At 45.5% G+C, this 18,804-nt stretch overlaps 1 protein-coding gene across 1 annotated transcript; it reads right to left on the bottom strand.

Annotated features, from left to right (window-relative positions):
* Window positions 1-9,815: 9,815 nt before the first annotated feature.
* Window positions 9,816-10,743, bottom strand: LOC123136080 (chlorophyll a-b binding protein of LHCII type 1-like). The gene has a single exon (XM_044555366.1). It carries the CDS (start codon window positions 10,704-10,706, stop codon window positions 9,906-9,908), a length of 801 nt encoding a protein of 266 aa, XP_044411301.1. The 5' UTR covers window positions 10,707-10,743; the 3' UTR covers window positions 9,816-9,905.
* Window positions 10,744-18,804: the final 8,061 nt, after the last annotated feature.

The raw sequence follows: 18,804 nt of genomic DNA, 5'->3' as shown, positions 1-18,804 counted from the left end.
CTCACGAATCTTTTAGCTTTCTGAAAATCAAAATAGGATGTACCATCTCATCCTAGTAAAAGATCACATTATTGGGCAAAGTCCATACATAAAGCTAGGTATACCCATTTTTACTCTAATGAAGATTGTAGGTCCATTTAATTGACATTCTACTGATAAGTAAATTAGTTTATTCCCGAATTAAATTAAAGTAGAGACTCATTATGCTGCCATAGAAACAAAAATATCACGTTTGGTAAAAAAACAAGACTACTAATTTTAACCTTGAAAGAAAATGCTTCTCCTTTCATTGTAATCTCGAAAAGAAAAAATGGAGTGCCTGACATTACCACATAAATTGGGAAAAATGAAATGACGGAGACTATTACTTCTAGGTGAAACTAATGTTAGTTTAAGATTTCATTTTCCCAAATTTATGGGATAACACACACATCTATAACTTCGTTTTTAATCTGAGCCTAGATGACTCCAAATAAATTGCATGCATCTAATTATGCATACTATTATTGTTTCACTATATTGCAATATATATTCACATACTTCGAAATCTGAATGCTTATTCAATTTCATCAACATGCTTATAATTTTGGGTTAATTATCCTTTTGCCCTCAGTCGTGTCCATTTGCTCAGTTTTGCCCTCAATTGCGAATTGTGTTCAGTTTTGCCCCTAGTGTGCCCACACCAACTCGTTCCGTGAAAACTGGCGTCTCCGTCAGGTCAACCTTTTGACTCAGCCCTTACAGGTGGGACCAGGCGGCAGAGACGCGCTAGACGATTAGACCGGTGCACGCGCAGCTTGTGGGACCCAGCAAAGAGCCGTTGAGCAGAGAGCCGTTGCGGGTGTGCTATATAAGCAGGCGACAGAGAGCGGCACGCGGTGACCACGGCGATAGGGAGAGCGGGCGACACACAACACGGTGGTGACCATAGCGATAGAGAGAGAGGCGGTTGGAAGATAGCTGTGGAGGGCGCGGCGGCGTTGAGATCCCCTTCGGCTCCGAGCTCCATGTCTTCTTCAAGCTCCCGCACCACCTCATGGATGCAGAACCCGGCGCGCGTGGAGATGCCTATCTTCGTCTGTCCACGGTGTCGGTGGGCCGTTGATCGGAGGATTTCTCACACACCGAGGAACAAGAATCGTCCGTTCTACGTGTGCAGGGAGAATGGGGTAAGAATCGGGGCATTTGCACCATTTTCTTGATCGGGATCTTTGAGCAATGGGTTCATCTGTTTGGCGTTCATGCAGGTGAAATGTTTCTTCCTTTGAGTCGATGCTTTGGCCAAGACTCTGATGAATGAACTGCAAGAAGAGTATGAAGAATGGTTGCGCATGCTGCCCCGAACGACAGTGGCCGCAACACGAGCTCCGGAAGAAGAGATGGAGGGCGAAGCACACACTGACAGAGAGCTAGCTGTTGCTGTTGAGCTTAGGATGTTGAAGAAGAAGGTTAGGAAGCTTGAAGATCAAGCACAAATACCCATTTACAATTTCTTTTGGGCATTTATAGCTATGGTAATCGCACTGGGTGTAATGTTGAAATTGTATGGAAAGGCATGAATTATGGAAGAATTTATAAGCTTGAAATTGTATGAGAAATTCACCTTTTTTAAATGTTGGTCAAAGTTGTTTAAATGTTGAAAAAGAGAAGAAATGACCAACATTTAAAAATGTTAAAAAAAGGGAGAAGAAATGAGAAATTCAGAAATCAATGAAATTTAGGCAGTAAATCATTTTATTTAATGCTAAAACTTTTTGTGGAAGCTAATTGAATTATTCGAGAGCCAATTAAGTTTAGAATTCTTTTGAAGCTGTTAAATATTTAAGAGCAAAAAATTGGTGCAGCTGGGACTTGAACCCAAGACCGCGTGGGTTTGTGGCGTTTAGGGCTGCGCTGGTAACCGCTAGGGTAGATAGAAAGACTTTGACATGCCTAGGGAAGGAAGCTATAAATAGTGAGACCGTTACTTGGTTTAGGGTTTAAAAACACACGTTTGTACTGAATATTTACACACGCGTGAGAGTGGTTTTCTTTTGTTTTGAACTGAAATTTTGAAGGGTTGGAAACGTATGCTTGCACTGCCACATGATTCTGGTTAGAGTGGCACTTGGTTTAGGATTTAAAGGGAATAAATATGCACGTTACTTCATGACTTGGTTTACGGAAGAAATGCGCATGTTTGGGCACGAACATTTTTGAACATACATAATAACTTGGATAGATAAGATGCAACACACGTACCCTTACATAGATGGGTACCCTACATAGTCCAGGGACACGACACGGCACGCACGACATAGAAAAGCAACAAAATAAAAACGATAAAACTAAAACATGACGAGCTTGACGAACAAACTTCACTCCGGGCTCGCACCCCTTCTTGAACATCTTCATCTTGACCTTTCTTCCACCTTGGTCGCGCGCCCCTTCAACACCGTCTTCAACTTCATTCCTCCTCATCGTCGTAGGGAAGGGAGTGCATCTGGTTTTCAGTGGGGAAGATGCACTCGTAGTTGGTGAAGATGTTGTACATCGTGAAGATGGACTCGCAGCCGCACCAAAACACTTGGCCTAGGAGCTCGCGCGCGTCAAACGGGTTGGTGAAGGTGACTGTGAGCAGTAGGAGGATGCCGGTGTGGTCACGAACCTCGTTGATGGTGTACATCCTAGGCGAGCCCCGTGGGAGGTGGGCATAGCCGACTCCGAGGAAGGCGCGGGTGAGGTCGACGGACCCCCTCCACCTTGATGTCGCCCACACACGGAGCTCCCTCTCCACGAGCACGCCCAGTGGGTAGCGCAGCTCCGACACGACAGGTGGTCGAAGGAAGGTCGGCCCATTGTACTGCATCTTCACTTGGTCGCTTGGAGGGATCGGTCGCTTGGGTGTTTGAAGTTGGAGAGAATGGATCTGACTTTTGGATGGCGAGTGGGAGAGGAAGAGAGACACCCCATATAAATAGGCCTGTGGGAGGGAGATGAAGAAACAAGGGATTAGAACGGTACGTGTGTGAATCCGGACGCGTGTGTGTATCCTTTAAGTTATGAACCCTTAAATTTTGGCACGGAAATGATGCATGGGGCGCGTGCGTGCATCTGAATCACCACATGGAGCTCTTTGACCGGGCGCGTGCATCTGACTCACTGCCGTTATCTGAAACAATGCAATTCTGAATCAATACGTGCATGGCCACGTCGCTCGCCTCGCTCGCATGCATGCACGTCCGCCTCCCGACGTCGCCGCCCTTCCCATGCATGTAGGCTTGGAAAGGCTGAAATGGGCAATTAAATGCGCTCAGGCCCAGACAAAGAGGCAGGCCAACGGTCTATCCAGCGCCCCCGATACGTGTTGAGAAAAAAAATAGCCTAGCCAATCAGATTTCATCTCGTGGATCGCCCCCTCCTCCCCGCAGATATCTTCTAGAAGGTTTAGATCGATGGTCCTTGATCGCCGCTAGGGTTAGATGGACGGTCCCTGTTCAGCGCTAGGGTTAGCGGGGTTTGGGAGGGGTTTGGAGCAGTCAAATATAGGTTTGACCAGATTTCAAATGAGCATAATAAATTAAATGAAAATTAGAAAAATGAAAAATCTGCGCACATAGTCTTCTTATGTCATATACTAGGGATTTATGTTGATAAACAAGGTTTACATACATTTAAAGGAAAAGTTCATGTGTATTATGTGATATCTCAAGTATCTCAAACTCTAATGAAGTGAAGAGAAGTGTTTTGGGGAAATGAACATGAAAATTTCAAAAAAAAAAAACTCACCACAACTTCATTTTGGAGTGACTAAGAAGGATCCAGGCTTAGTTTTTCATTGATATTTTAGAGTTGTTTAAATCTTGGTCAAAGTTAGGTTTGACCAGAATTCAAATGAGCAAAATTTAAAAAAAAATCAAAAAATGGAAAAACCAGCGCACATAGTCTGTATATATAGAATATATGTGTAGGAAAGGTATTTGGCTGATTTAGACAAGGTCGAAAAAAACCTTTCTTAGAAATGAGGCCATTTACCCTACCTTTGGACTCCTCTTTTTTAGCACATTTTTCGTGAAAATTTCAAAAACATCACCACAGCTTCATTTTGGAGTGACTAAGAAGGATCCAGGCTTAGTTTTTCATTTTGATATTTTAGACTTGTTTAAATCTTGGTCAAAGTTAGGTTTGACCAAAATTCAAATGAGCAAAACAAAATAAACAATAAACAATAAAAAAAAGGAAAAACCAGCGCACATTGTTTGTGTATATAGAATATATGTGTAGGATAGTTATTTGGCTCATCTAGACAAGGTCAAAAAAATCTTGCTTAGAAATAAGGCCGTTTACCCAACCTTTGGAGCTCTTTTTAGCACATTTTCCATGAATGTGAGTTTACCAAAGTTTTGAAAGAATTACAACATCCATATAGCATGTCAAATTTGAAGTTCTAACATAGGTCCAACATCATTCAAACATAGTTCTAACATAGGTCCAACATCACTCAACAGAAATACAATATTATTCATAATGTTTAATAATTATTCATAAATAGTGTTGGAGCTTCTGTTTGTTCCTTGAGCTTCTTGACATCACTTTGCTCCTCGTGCATCTTGTGCACACTACTTCTTCTCTTCTCCTCTTGGTTGTCGGTACCTTGCGCGTCTTCTTCAAACCTACTGCAGAGCTGTGCAAAACATAAAGGGTAGTGATATAATGTCAAGTGATAAATGTACAATAGTATTTAAAAGATTTACATACCTAGCAGAACTCACAACAATAGAAGGTTGGTCACCATTTGGAGCCTCACTTGGATCACATTTGGAGCCTCATTTGGATCACCATTTGGAGCCTCACCTGAATCATCATTTGGAGGATATTTTGGATCATCGTCAAAATCATGCGGCTGTTGACCATCATCATTTGGAACCTTGTCAAAATCCTCATCTGATGCAACTGGCTGTTGATCTTCAATTTCATCATCTATTGAGGCAACTGGCTGCTGAGCAACATTTTCATCGAAGCCTTCATCGAAACTCTCTCCGAACGTTGGATCTACTATGTTATCACAATAATTACCGAAATGACCAGACCCACCACACCTTGTGCACTTACGCTTCCTTGCTCCAAGTCCAGCTCTTCGCTGCGAGGTCTGATTCGACTCTTCCTTGGTCTACCTGCTGCTCTCTTCAGAACTGGAGCGCAAAGCTTGAATCCAGGGTCCACAATGTCCCATTGTTGTTTTCCTTCCATAGCAGGCAAGGCATATGCATATGTGGCCTTGAACCTTGCAATAGAGTAGTAATCATGCACATACTGTTTTACGTTCCTTGCTGGACCTGGGAGAGAAGTGATGAAAAACAAGGCATGAATGCATGGCAACCCAGTTATCTGCCATTGCCTACAACTGCAAGTTCTATCTTTTAAATCCACTGGATATCCCCATTCACTCTTCTCTTTATCCAAATATGATATCTCTATTGTGGTACCCGAGCAAAGAGTCATGTTCATTTCCAAGCCTGTTGTTTTCTGCTTCAATTCATTCATCACGGCAGGGATGATAATGTGGCTCATGAATTTTGCCTTGGCTATTCCTGCACGATAATGAAATTTCTGCATGTATTCTATCATTATCCTGTCAAGCAAATCCACCACATAATGACCCTTTAGTTTCCGTATCGTTGAGTTGAAATACTCTGCTAGATTATTGTGCACATAGTCAACTTTGCTTAGTTCACTGAATTGGCTTCTGACCCATAACTTGGAGTGGTGTGTTTCCAAGTATTCTTTCACTTTGGGATTCATGTATAACTGCCTCAAGTGGTAGTTGTGCTTCTTCATACTGCAAGTCAAAGATGCTGGCCATAAATTATCGGTATACACCTTTCCTTTAAATTTCTTCACAAAATTTGCAGCAAGGTGACGCATGCATTCCCTATGCTCTAAACCTTTGCAGGCATCTGTATGAATTACCAACCCATTGGGATGTGCAATAGCCCAGCGCAGATTATGCAAAAACCAAGTCCAGCTCTCCTCAGACTCTGTCTCCAGCACACCGTACGCAACTGGAAATACAAAACTGTGTGCATCAACTGCACAAGTTTCTACTAACTATCCCTTAAACCTCACTGCGAGAAAAGTAGCATCAATAGCCAAATAAGGCCTGCAGCCTGCCAAAAAACCGTGGCGACAAGCCTCAAAGCAGACAAAAACCCTCCTAAAGCATTCCTTCGTCTTTGTCACACCCCTGAATGTGTACTCCACGGTGTGGTGGTCAATATCTAAAATACTACCTGGGCGGGTCCTCTCCACTTCACCTTTGAATGCATACAACAATTGAAAACTTTCCTGCCAGTTACCATAAATAGAATTCGTAGCATGTTGTTTACCATTGAATAACCTTATGTATGGTAAATCTATCTTGAACTTGTCTTTGATGTTCTTCTGCAATTCCTTTGGACCCACTTGCTGGTTTTCTTTCACCCACTTCTTTACTTCTTTTGCCACCCATCTTGACTTGGCTCTACTGATTGTATCCTTCCTAAGGGTTGATTCCTGGCATGTGTGCTTAAAAGGGTTCACTTTGACCTGAACATTCGTGCTATTTCGCATTTTAGATGCGAGCATCCTCCATGGACAACCCTCAGTCGGACAGTGCACTCTGTAACGTACTTGATCGCTCTTGTCAACTTTGAAAGTACGTTCTACCTTGATGCAGTATGTCACAAGTGCATTTCTACACTCAGTCATGGATGCAAAAATGGTACCTTCTTCCATATGAGGGTTCAAAGGGTCCCATTCAACAACTGCAAGGTCTTCGTCCTCACCCACCGCGTCATCATCCACACGGACTGCATTCTGAGCCTCATCTTGGTTTTCAGCCCGAGGTGCCCGTCGTAAATTCTGAATAACATCAGAATATAGCTTCTCTTCATCAACCCCAGAATTGTAGGCATCAGGCTCCACTTCAAGGGGGACCCTACTGCCGGTGCCCACGCTTGTCGAGCCACCACGTTGTCGTGCACTAACTGAACTGTTCTGGCTAGAGCTACCATTACGATGACTTGCTTCTCCCTGAGATGTTGCACCCACCATCCTAGGTCCAAATGCCTGCTCAAGCACATCAATTTGTAGCCTCACATGAAAATTCTCTTTCTCCTTATGCCTAGCAAACATGATAGCCAGCTCTTCATCATTACTAACTGTCACCCATTTCTTTTCCCATCATAGTATTTGTATTCCACTTCATCAAGCAAACCCCAAGGATATTGACTACAAATTACCTCCCCAAATTGTCTGAAACTCCAATTACAAGCCATTGGCAACCGATAATCGAAACCTCCTTGGAATTTCTTCTTAATCTTTGCATTCAACATGTACCTGTCCCTTCTAATGTGCACCAAGAACGCAAACCGCAACTCCATCCTAACCGACGAAAAACAGAGACGCAATCAGCACACTAACCGGGCAAACCAACTCAAATCGACTGCTCAAATGCACAACTAAGCTCAATCTAAATAGGAGGCGTGACTTACCCCTCGTGGACACGGCGTATCTATGGCCTGATGATGCATGCATCGCCAAATACTCCGGGGTCGCCGCTGCTCGCCATTTCGCCCTGGGGTGCACCCTCGTGCTTTAAACAGCTCCACCAGCCCCCCACCTATTAGCGCTCTGGCCGGACGCACGGAAGGAGGCCGCGGCGCGGGTCGAGCAGGTGGCGGGCGCCCCACCCGTGGCGTCGCAGGAAGGTGGCGGGCGCCGCAGGTAGTGGTGGATCAGGACGGCCGCGGCCACGACCGCGGTAGTGCAGCTGGTGGCGGCGTAGGTGCTGGCGGCGGCGCGGGACGGCCATCCGGCGGACGGGACAGAGTGGGCACGTCGAGTTGGCAGGTTATTAGAACCCTAGGATTGATTTGGGGATTTTTTTTGCACGGTCCCACATGTCAGCTCCGAACCCACGTCCACACGGTCCCACGTGTATGCTCCGGACCCACGCTACCACTAACGCCGGCGGACGGAATGGACTAAAATATGGCCGTTTGGCCTCGTCATAGTAGCTGCGCATGGACTAGGGGCAAAACTGAGCACAATTCGCAACTGAGGGCAAAACTGAGCACATGGACACCACTGAGGGCAAAAGGATAATTAACCCTATAATTTTCACTTATAATTATGTATGTTTGATTTTTGTATATTTAGATCTTAAAGTTGGACAGGAATCTGATAAATAAATACAAGTTGTAGTTCTCTAAAAGGCAAATCTTGGCGTGTGGTTGATTCTAATGCCGCCCTATCTTTCTGTTTTGATGATGATCATGCAACAACATTTATATTGTGCAAAATTTATGATAGCTATCTTTTGTAAAAGTACATTTTAATGTCTATGTACTCCTATATGATTTCCGAAGAATAACAATAGTTCTTATTTTGTTTGAAATTAAATGAGCACAAAATAGAGATTGCCGTGTTGATCTATAGGTGGATGTCCACCCATCGCCGGCTCCAATAATTTGCCACCCACCACAATTTCATAGCATCGATGCCTGCCTTCTCGCATCCCGCTCCTCAACTAAATCGATTACCTCCCCACAGTGACACTGTCTTCTCAATTTAGGCAACAACATCCGGTGGTGAGTCGAACCACATGGCTCTGGGCCATGGTGGGCTTTGGGGAGGGTTTTCCTGTGATAGCAAGGAGGGGTGCTTGAAATATATAATGGAGACAAAGGAGGGTGAAGGATTTGCTATGGGTGGTTGAGTTTGGGGGAGATCAATTAGTTGGGGTGGATACCATATTGGACTCTCTCTTATTGATGGCACATGCTATGATTGAGGCAATGTATCGGGTGAAAACGATCAATATTAGTTGTGTGGTGAAATTGGGTAAGAAAATAACATGATTGGTTTAAGAACCGCATCACACATCTAGGAGTTCGGTAGTTCTTAGTTGATTTGCATTTGCTGAAAGAATAGCCTAGTAGGTTTAGGGGCAGCGAAACAACAGCCGAAAGTGGTGATTATGACATGGGACATGGGGATGATCGTATAGGATGCAGTGATGTTGTAGCTGTCAGGTTTGGACCGGGCTTAATTTGGCTTCATATACAATAGACCAACTTGCATTCATCTTTGGATTAACTAAGAAAGAAACAATGGGTGCTTTTATGACAGGTTTGATAAATTTGAAGTAATAGCACGGAGGTACTTCTTCGATGGAGAAATCTAACAATGCTTTCCCGTGTGACGATGGCATGTGCGCATAGAAGCCAAACGTGGCGAGACAACCATTATTGTTTACTACATCAATGTGTATGTGTCTCTAAATTGTCCAAATCATAAAGTAAAAAATGCAGATAGATCCAAAAAATCATTGATGCAATATAATTGGACACACTCTGTTTTGTTGCAAATTATGAAATGAAAATAAATCATGGCCCTTGCAACTGAGCGAGATGAATAGAGATCACTTCAGATGGTTGCCTTGATCAAAGGCGTGGAGAGTAAACACGAAACCGAAATCTTCAATGAAAAATATATATACTAGTGTTTTCCTCGTTCAGGCTCCACAAATTTAACGACACACACGATCCTATAAGTTGTCAATCATCTGAGAACAATATGATACTTCCTCTATCAAAAATTACTTGGGGCTTAAACGGATGTATTTTAGTGTCAGACACATCCGTCCGTCCGGAATTATCCATTTGAGTGACAAGTAATTCCGAAGCCAGGAAGTAATAGTTAATTAAGCGCATGACAAAGTACTTATTTGTTTCAGCGAGGCCGACAAATCTTGCAAGTCACAACATTGAAAGCGGACAAATTTTGCATTGTTTTCGCACAAAATTCTCGTAATATACATCATGGTAGTACAACTTAAACCGCACAACAACATGCTTTGTGGTGTGCACAATCTCTAAGACATCTTACTTGCCAGGGACAAAGTTGGTGGCAAACGCCCATGCGTTGTTGTTGACTGGGTCAGCGATGTGGTCAGCGAGGTTCTCAAGTGGGCCCTTGCCCGTGACGATAGCTTGGACAAAGAAGCCGAACATTGAGAACATGGCGAGGCGACCGTTCTTGATCTCCTTCACCTTGAGCTCGGCGAATGCCTCGGGGTCGTCGGCTAGGCCGAGAGGGTCGAAGCTGCCTCCTGGGTATATTGGGTCGACGATCTCATCGAGTGGGCCATCGGCAACGCGGTACCCCTCGACGGCACCCATGAGCACGACCTGGCATGCCCAAATAGCTAGGATGTTTTGCGTGTGCACAAGGCTAGGGTTGCCGAGGTAGTCGAGACCACCCTCACTAAAGATCTGGGAGCCGGCCTTGAACCAAAGGGCCTCACCAAACTTGATGCCATTGCGGGCGAGCAACTCAGGGAAGACGCAACCAAGTGCCCCAAGCATGGCCCAACGATAGTGGATCACTTCTAGCTCCTGATTCTTGGAGAAGGTCTCGGGGTCAGCCGAAAGTCCGGCTGTGTCCCAACCATAATCGCCTGGGAACTCACCGGTGAGGTAGCTGGGGGGCTCACCAGAGAGTTGGCCGAGGTAGAGCACGCGGTCGGCACCGTAGCATGGGCTGCCAGAGGAAACCTGTTTCGCCTTCGCTGCAGTCTTGCTCATGGTGACGCGGGCCTCACCGAAGAGAGCTGGCGATGGTATGTTCTTCACCATCTTACCGGCAAAGGACGAGGAGGAAAGGGACATGGTGGTCGTCCCCATTGGGGAGCTATGTCTGGAGTCTGCTGTATGGGTTCTCCAAGAGAGGCGTGAGTGTGAATATGACTTGATAGGAGGGGATGTGTAAGCTTTACAATATAAACATGGATAGGGAGAAAAATCTTGAGCTTTGATGCAATTGGTGCTGCAGAGATCTCTTCTTGTCAGAACACTTGGAGCAGCGAGAACCAGGAAATGATGTTGCTGTGAGCTTGTGGCTAGAAGTGGCTGTGACTAGTATCTCCTTGGAGACTGCTGATTGGATCAAGTGTGAGTGAGACCTACACTACGAAGCATCGCGTAGCGTCACACCGCTAGCTGTTGTCCTCATGTATCCTTTCGGCCCTGTTTGGTTCAGCTTTTATCGATGGATTCCGTTGCCGTGCAGCAGAATCTGAACCAAAGGGTGAACCCAGCAGAATCCGATTCCAGAAATCCGCTGCCAAAATCTGAACCAAAAGCGAAAGCAGCCCAGGACATGCTTTCCAAAATCCGATTCCGCTACGGGCCAAAATCTAAAAAAGCTGTATCAGCTGGTTTGCCAAATGATCTACATCTTTTTCACGTCAGATTTTCCATAGTTGTTTTTCCACAAGAGATTTTTCACAGCTGCTTTTCGAAATCAACAGCCGAACCAAACAGGGCCTCAGCGTTCAGAAAATCAGAATAGGATGTACCATTAGGCCGTGGTAAAAGATCACATTTTTTAGCCAAATTCCATACATAAAACTAGATATATTCATTTTTTCTTGAAAAATGTAGGTACACCTTAATTTGCCATTCAACTAACAAGTAAATTTATTTATTTAATTTATATCTGCACATTTTAGATTAAAGTAAATGACTCACAGATGCGGATCTTTAGAACCTGGATCTAGGCGCTATGACTCACGGTGCTTCTAGGACATATGCTTTCTTGGCAGCTATGAGGATGATCCTCAGGTTCCGGACCCAGTCCATATAGTTGCTGCCACATCTTTCAGCTTGGTTTTCTCTAGGAACGCGTTGAAGTTGAGGTTGACATAAGCGTTGGCCATTTGATCTACAAGACATTTTGCAAAAGTTTTTAGACTAAGTTCATGATAATTAAGTTCATCTAATCAAATTATTTAATGAACTCCCACTCAGATTAGACATCCCTCTAGTCATCTAAGTGATACATGATCCGACTCAACTAGACCGTGTCCGATCATCACGTGAGACGGACTAGTCATCATCGGTGAACATCTCCATGTTGATCGTATCTTCCATACGACTCATGTTCGACCTTTCGGTCTCTTATGTTCCGAGGCCATGTCTGTACATGCTAGGCTCGTCAAGTCAACCTAAGTATTTTGCATGTGTAAATCTGTCTTACACCCGTTGTATGTGGACGTTGAAATCTATCACACCCGATCATCACGTGGTGCTTCGAAACAACGAACTTTCGCAACGGCGCACAGTTAGGGGGAACACTTTCTTGAAATTATTACGAGGGATCATCTTATTTACTACCGTCGTTCTAAGCAAATAAGATGCAAAAACATGATAAACATCACATGCAATCAAATAGTGACATGATATGGCCAATATCATATTACTCCTTTGATCTCCATCTTCGGGGCGCCATGAGCATCTTCGTCGCCGGCATGACACCATGATCTCCATCATCGTGTCTCCATGAAGTTGTTTGCCAACTATTACTTCTACTACCATGGCTAACGGTTTAGCAATAAAGTAAAGTAATTACATGGCGTTTATTCATTGACACGCAGGTCATACAATAATTAAGACAACTCCTATGGCTCCTGCCGGTTGTCATACTCATCAACATGCAAGTCGTGATTCCTATTACAAGAACGTGATCTCATACATCACATATATATCATTCATCACAACCTTTTGGCCATATCACATCACAAGGCATATGCTGCAAAAACAAGTTAGACGTCCTCTAATTGTTGTTGCATGTTTTTGCATGGCTGCAATAGGGTTCTAGCAAGAACGTTTCTTACCTACGTAAAAAGCCACAACGTGATATGCCAATTTCTATTTACCCTTCATAAGGACCCTTTTCATCGAATCCGATCCGACTAAAGTGGGAGAGACAGACATCCGCTAGCCACCTTATGCAACTAGTGCATGTCAGTCGGTGGAACCTGTCTCACGTAAGCGTACATGTAAGGTCGGTCCGGGCCACTTCATCCAACGATGCCGCCGAAACAAGATAAGACTAGTAGTGGCAAGAAAATTGACAACATCTACGCCCACAACAAATTTGTGTTCTACTCGTGCAAAGAAACTACGCATAGACCTAGCTCATGATGCCACTGTTGGGGAACGTTGCAGAAAATAAAAAATTTCTACGCTTCACCAAGATCAATCTATGGTGTCATCTAGCAACGAGAGAGAGGAGTGCATCTACATACCCTTGTAGATCGCGAGCGGAAGCGTTCAAGAGAACGGGGTTGAGGGAGTCGTACTCGTCGTGATCCAAATCACCGAAGATCCTAGTGTTGAACGGACATCACCTCCGCGTTCAACACACGTACGGTTGGGGAAGACATCTCCTCCTTCTTGATCCAGCAAGGGGGAAGGAGAGGTTGATGGATATCCAGTAGCATGACGGCGTGGTGGTGGAAGCAGCGGTGATCTCGGCAGGGCTTCGCCAAGCTCAGCGAGAGGGAGAGGTGGTATAGGGGAAGAGGGAGGCGCCAGGGACTAGGGTGCGGCTGCCCTCCCTCCCCCTATTTATATAGGGGGCCTAGGGGGTGCGCCGGCCCCTAGAGATCCCATCTAAAGGGGGGGCGGCGGCCTAGGGGAGGGGGACTTGCCCCCCAAGTCAAGTGGGGCGCCCCCCACCCCTAGGGTTTCCAACCCTAGGCGCAGGGGAGGCCCAAGGGGGGCGCACCAGCCCACCAGGGGCTGGTTCCCTTCCCTATTCAGCCAACGGGGCCCTTCGGGATAGGTGGCCCTACCCGGTGGACCCCCGAGACCCTTCTGGTGGTCCCGGTACAATACCGGTGATCCCCGAAACTTTCCCGATGGCCGAAACTGGACTTTCTATATACAATTCTTCACCTCCGGACCATTCCGAAACTCCTCATGACGTCCGGGATCTCATCCGGGACTCCAAACAACTTTTGGGTTACTGCATACTAATATCTCTACAACCCTAGCATCACCGAACCTTAAGTGTGTAGACCCTACAGGTTCGGGAATCACGTAGACATGACCGAGACAGCTCTCCGGCCAATAACCAACAGCGGGATCTGGATACCCATGTTGGCTCCCACATGTTCCATGATGATCTCATCGGATGAACCACGATGTCGAGGATTCAAGTAATCCCGTATACAATTCCCTTTGTCAATCGATACGTTACTTGCCCGAGATTCGATCGTCGGTATCCCAATACCTCGTTCAATCTCATTACCGGCAAGTCACTTTACTCATACCGTAATGCATGATCCTGTGACCAAACACTTGGTCACATTGAGCTCATTTTGATGATGCATTACCGAGTGGGCCCAGAGATACCTCTCCGTGATACGGAGTGACAAATCCTAGTCTCGATCCGTGTCAACCCAACAGATACTTTCGGGGATATCCGTAGTATACTTTTATAGTCACCCAGTTACGTTGTGACGTTTGGTACACCCAAAGCACTCCTACAGTATCCGGAAGTTACACGATCTCATGGTCTAAGGAAAAGATACTTGACATTGGAAAAGCTCTAGCAAACGAACTACACGATCTTGTGCTATGCTTACGATTGGGTCTTGTCCATCACATCATTCTCCCAATGATGTGATCCCGTTATCAATGACATCCAATGTCCATAGTCTGGAAACCATGACTATCAATTGATCAACGAGCTAGTCAACTAGAGGCTTACTAGGGACATGTTGTGGTCTATGTATTCACACATGTATTACGATTTCCGGATAACACAATTATAGCATGAATAATAGACAATTATCATGAACAAGGAAATACAATAATAATCCTTTTATTATTGCCTCTAGGGCATATTTCCAACATATGTGTCCTTTCCCCTCTCGGTGGCTGCATCAAAGCGGACACCGCTGTATTGGTTGGTGCTATTTTGATCTTGGGCGATCGTGTAAAATGTATTCCCATTTATCTCGTATCCTTTCCAAATCATAACAGTCGAAGATGGTCCCCTGGACAACGAGTACAGCTCATCACAAACAGTGTTTTCATCTCTGAGACGTATTTCCAACCAACTGCTGAAAGTCATGACGTGTTCGCATGTAATCCAGTCGTCGCACTTCTCCGGGTGTTTGGAGCGCAAACTGTTCTTGTGTTCATCGACATAAGGGGTCACCAAGGTAGAGTTCTGTAGAACTGTGCAGTGTGCTTGAGACCAAGAATATCCGTCCCTGCATATTATTGTCTCCCCTCCAAGCGTGCCTTTTCCAGTCAGTCTTCCCTCATACCGCGATTTAGAGAGACCTATCTTCTTAAGGTCAGGAATGAAGTCAACACAAAACCCAATGACATCCTCTGTTCGATGGCCCATGGAGATGCTTCCTTCTGGCCTAGCGCGGTTACGGACGTATTTCTTTAGGACTCCCATGAACCTCTCAAAGGGGTACATATTGTGTAGAAATACGGGGCCCAAAATGACAATCTCGTCAACTAGATGTACTAGGACGTGCGTCATGATATTAAAGAAGGATGGTGGGAACACCAGCTCGAAACTGACAAGACATTGCACCACATCACTCCTTAGCGTTGGTATGATTTCTGGATCGATCACCTTCTGAGAGATTGCATTGAGGAATGCACATAGCTTCACAATGGCTGATCGGACGTTTTCCGGTAGAAGCCCCTTCAATGCAACCGGAAGCAGTTCCATCATAATCACGTGGCAGTCATGAGACTTTAGGTTCTGAAACTTTTTCTCTGCCATATTTATTATTCCCTTTATATTCGATGAGAAGCCAGTCAGGACCTTCATACTAAGCAGGCATTCAAAGAAGATTTTCTTCTCTTCTTTGGTAAGAGCATAGCTGGCAGGACCTTCATACTGCTTTGGAGGCATCCCGTCTTTTTCGTGCAAACATTGCAGGTCCTCCCATGCCTCAGCTGTATCTTTTGTCTTTTCATACACGCCCAAGAAGCCTAGCAAGTTGACGCAAAGGTTCTTCGTCACGTGCATCACGTCGATCGAAGAGCGGAACTCTAGGTCTTTCCAGTAGGGTAGGTCCCAAAATATAGATTTCTTCTTCCACATGGGTGCGTGTCCCCCTGCGTCACTCGGAACAGCTAGTCCGTCGGGACCCTTTCCAAAGATTACGTGTAAATCATTGACCATAGCAAGTACGTGATCACCGGTATGCATGGCGGGCTTCTTCCGGTGATCTGCCTCGCCTTTGAAATGCTTGCCTTTCTTTCAACATTGATGGTTGGTCGGAAGAAATCAACGATGGCCCAGGTACACATTCTTCCTGCAGCTTCCCAGGTATATACTTTCGGTGTCAGCTAAACAGTGCGTGCATGCGTGGTATCCCTTGTTTGTCTGTCCTGAAAGGTTACTGAGAGCGGGCCAATCGTTGATGGTTACAAACAGCAACGCGTGCAGGTTAAATTCCTCCTGTTTGTGCTCATCCGACGCACGTACACCGTTTCCATTCCACAGCTGTAAAAGTTCTTCAACTAATGGCCTTAGGTAAACATCAATGTCGTTGCCGGGTTGCTTAGGGCCTTGGATGAGAACTGACATCATAATAAAGTCCCGCTTCATGCACATCCAAGGAGGAAGGTTATACATATATAGAGTCACGGGCCAGGTGCTGTGATTGCTGCTCTGCTCCCCGAAAGGATTAATGGCTTCCGCGCTTAAACCAAATCATACGTTCCTTGGGTCACATGCAAACTCATCCCAGTACTCTCTCGATTTTTCTCCACTACAACCCGTCAGCGGGTGCTCTCAACTTCCCGTCTTTCTTACGATCCTCACTGTGCCATCAACTTGGCATGCTCTTTGTTTCTGAACAGTCGTTTCAACCGTGGTATAGGAGCATACCACATTACCTTCGCAGGAACTCTCTTCCTGCGGGGCTGGCTGTCAACATCACCAGGGTCATCTCGTCTGATCTTATACTGCAATGCACCGCATACCGGGCATGCGTTCAAATCCTCGTACGCACCGCGGTAGAGGATACAGTCATTAGGGCATGCATGTATCTTCTGCACCTCCAATCCTAGAGGGCATACTACCTTCTTTGCTGCGTATGTACTATCGCGCAATTCATTATCCTTTGGAAGCTTCTTCTTCAATATTTTCAGTAGCTTCTCAAATCCTTTGTCAGGCACATCATTATCTGCCTTCCACTGCAGCAATTCCAGTACGGTACCCAACTTTGTGTTGCCATCTTCACAATTGGGGTACAACTTTTTTTTGTGATCCTCTAACATGTGATCGAACTTCAACTTCTCCTTTTGACTTTCACATTGCGTCCTTACATCGACAATGACCCTACGGAGATCATCATCGGGCACATCGTCTGGTTTCTCTTGATCTTCAGCAGCTTCCCCCGTTGCAGCATCATCGGGCACATTGTCTGGTTCCTCTTGATCTTCAGCAGCTCCCCCCGTTGCAGCATCACCGTATTCAGGGGGCACATAGTTGTCATCGTCCTCTTCTTCTTCGCCGTCTTCCATCATAAACCCTATTTCTTTGTGCCTCGTCCAAACATTATAGTGTGGCATGAAACCCTTGTAAAGCAGGTGGGTGTGAAGGATTTTCCGGTCAGAGTAAGACTTCGCATTCCCACATTTACTGCATGGACAACACATAAAACCATTTTGCTTGTTTGCCTCAGCCACTTCGAGAAAAATATGCACGCCCTTAATGTACTCGGAGGTGTGTCTCTCACCATACATCCATTGCCGGTTCATCTGCGTGCATTACATACAATTATGTGTGTCAAAATTAAGAAAATCAGACAAATATCTATCTAAAGTAAGAAAATCAGACAAGTATCATAAAGAAGATAAGAACAAGAGGCTCACCACGGTGGTGCCGGCGACGAGATCGGCGCGAGCGATCAACGACGGTGAAAACGGGGATAGGGCGTGACGGAACCCTAAATCTAGACAAATCTCGGAAAAAATGAAGCTCCTAGGTCGAGCTTCGAGAGGAGAAAGCTTAACTAGTGTGGCTCAGGCATTTCATCGAACACCTCATGTGCATAGGAGGTGAACTAGAGCACCCAAATGCCCTCTCCTCGCCGGATTGAAAAAACAGAGCACTGTGGAGTGCTCTGCCACGGCGGTGGGTATATATAGGCAAGTTATTTGTCCCGGTTCATGGCATGAACCGGGACTAAAGCCACCCCTTCTATCCCGATTCATGCCATGAACCGGGACAAATGGTTGTGGGCCAGCAGCGAGGACCATTGATCTCGGTTCGTGGCTCGAACCGGGACAAATGGTTCTATACGAACCGGGACCAATGCCCACGAGGCCCCGGCCGGCCCCCTGGGCTCACGAACCGGGTCTAATACCCCCCATTGGTCCAGGTTCTTGAAGAACCGGGACTAATGGGCTGGCCAGCAGCGAACGGTAGCCCTGTTTTCTACTAGTGTATGTGGACGCCCACCCATCTCCGCCTCCAATTCTTTGCCATCCACCACAATATCAGCATCGGCGACACCGCCTCTCGCACCCCAATCCTCGACTAAATCGACAATTTCCGACCGTTACACAGTGCCTTCTCACTTTAGACCACACCGGTAAGCCGAATCACTTGGTTGGGCTGGAAGCGAGATATGAAAAATCACTAATGCGGTATAATTGGCCACACTGCTTTTGTCAAAAATTAATAAATGAAAGAAAACCATGCCCCTTGCAATTGAATTGAGATCCTTCCTCATTGTTGTATTGATGGAAGCTTCTATGAAAATGTATATTAGCGTTTCCTTTGCTCCGACCCCGCAAATGCACCAGCGTGACCAGCCTACACAATCATATGAGGCGTCGTTGATCTGCACACATAATGATAATGGATAACTAGTTAAGCGCGAGCAGAAATATTTATCTGTTCTCGTGGATTGTGGTCACAACGATCAGATCGATGCAAGTCACAACA

The sequence above is a fragment of the Triticum aestivum genome, chromosome 6B, assembly GCF_018294505.1.
Source record: "Triticum aestivum cultivar Chinese Spring chromosome 6B, IWGSC CS RefSeq v2.1, whole genome shotgun sequence".
Lineage (NCBI taxonomy): Eukaryota > Viridiplantae > Streptophyta > Magnoliopsida > Poales > Poaceae > Triticum > Triticum aestivum.
Note: the sequence above shows the minus strand (reverse complement) of the source record. Positions and strands in the feature narration are given on the sequence as shown.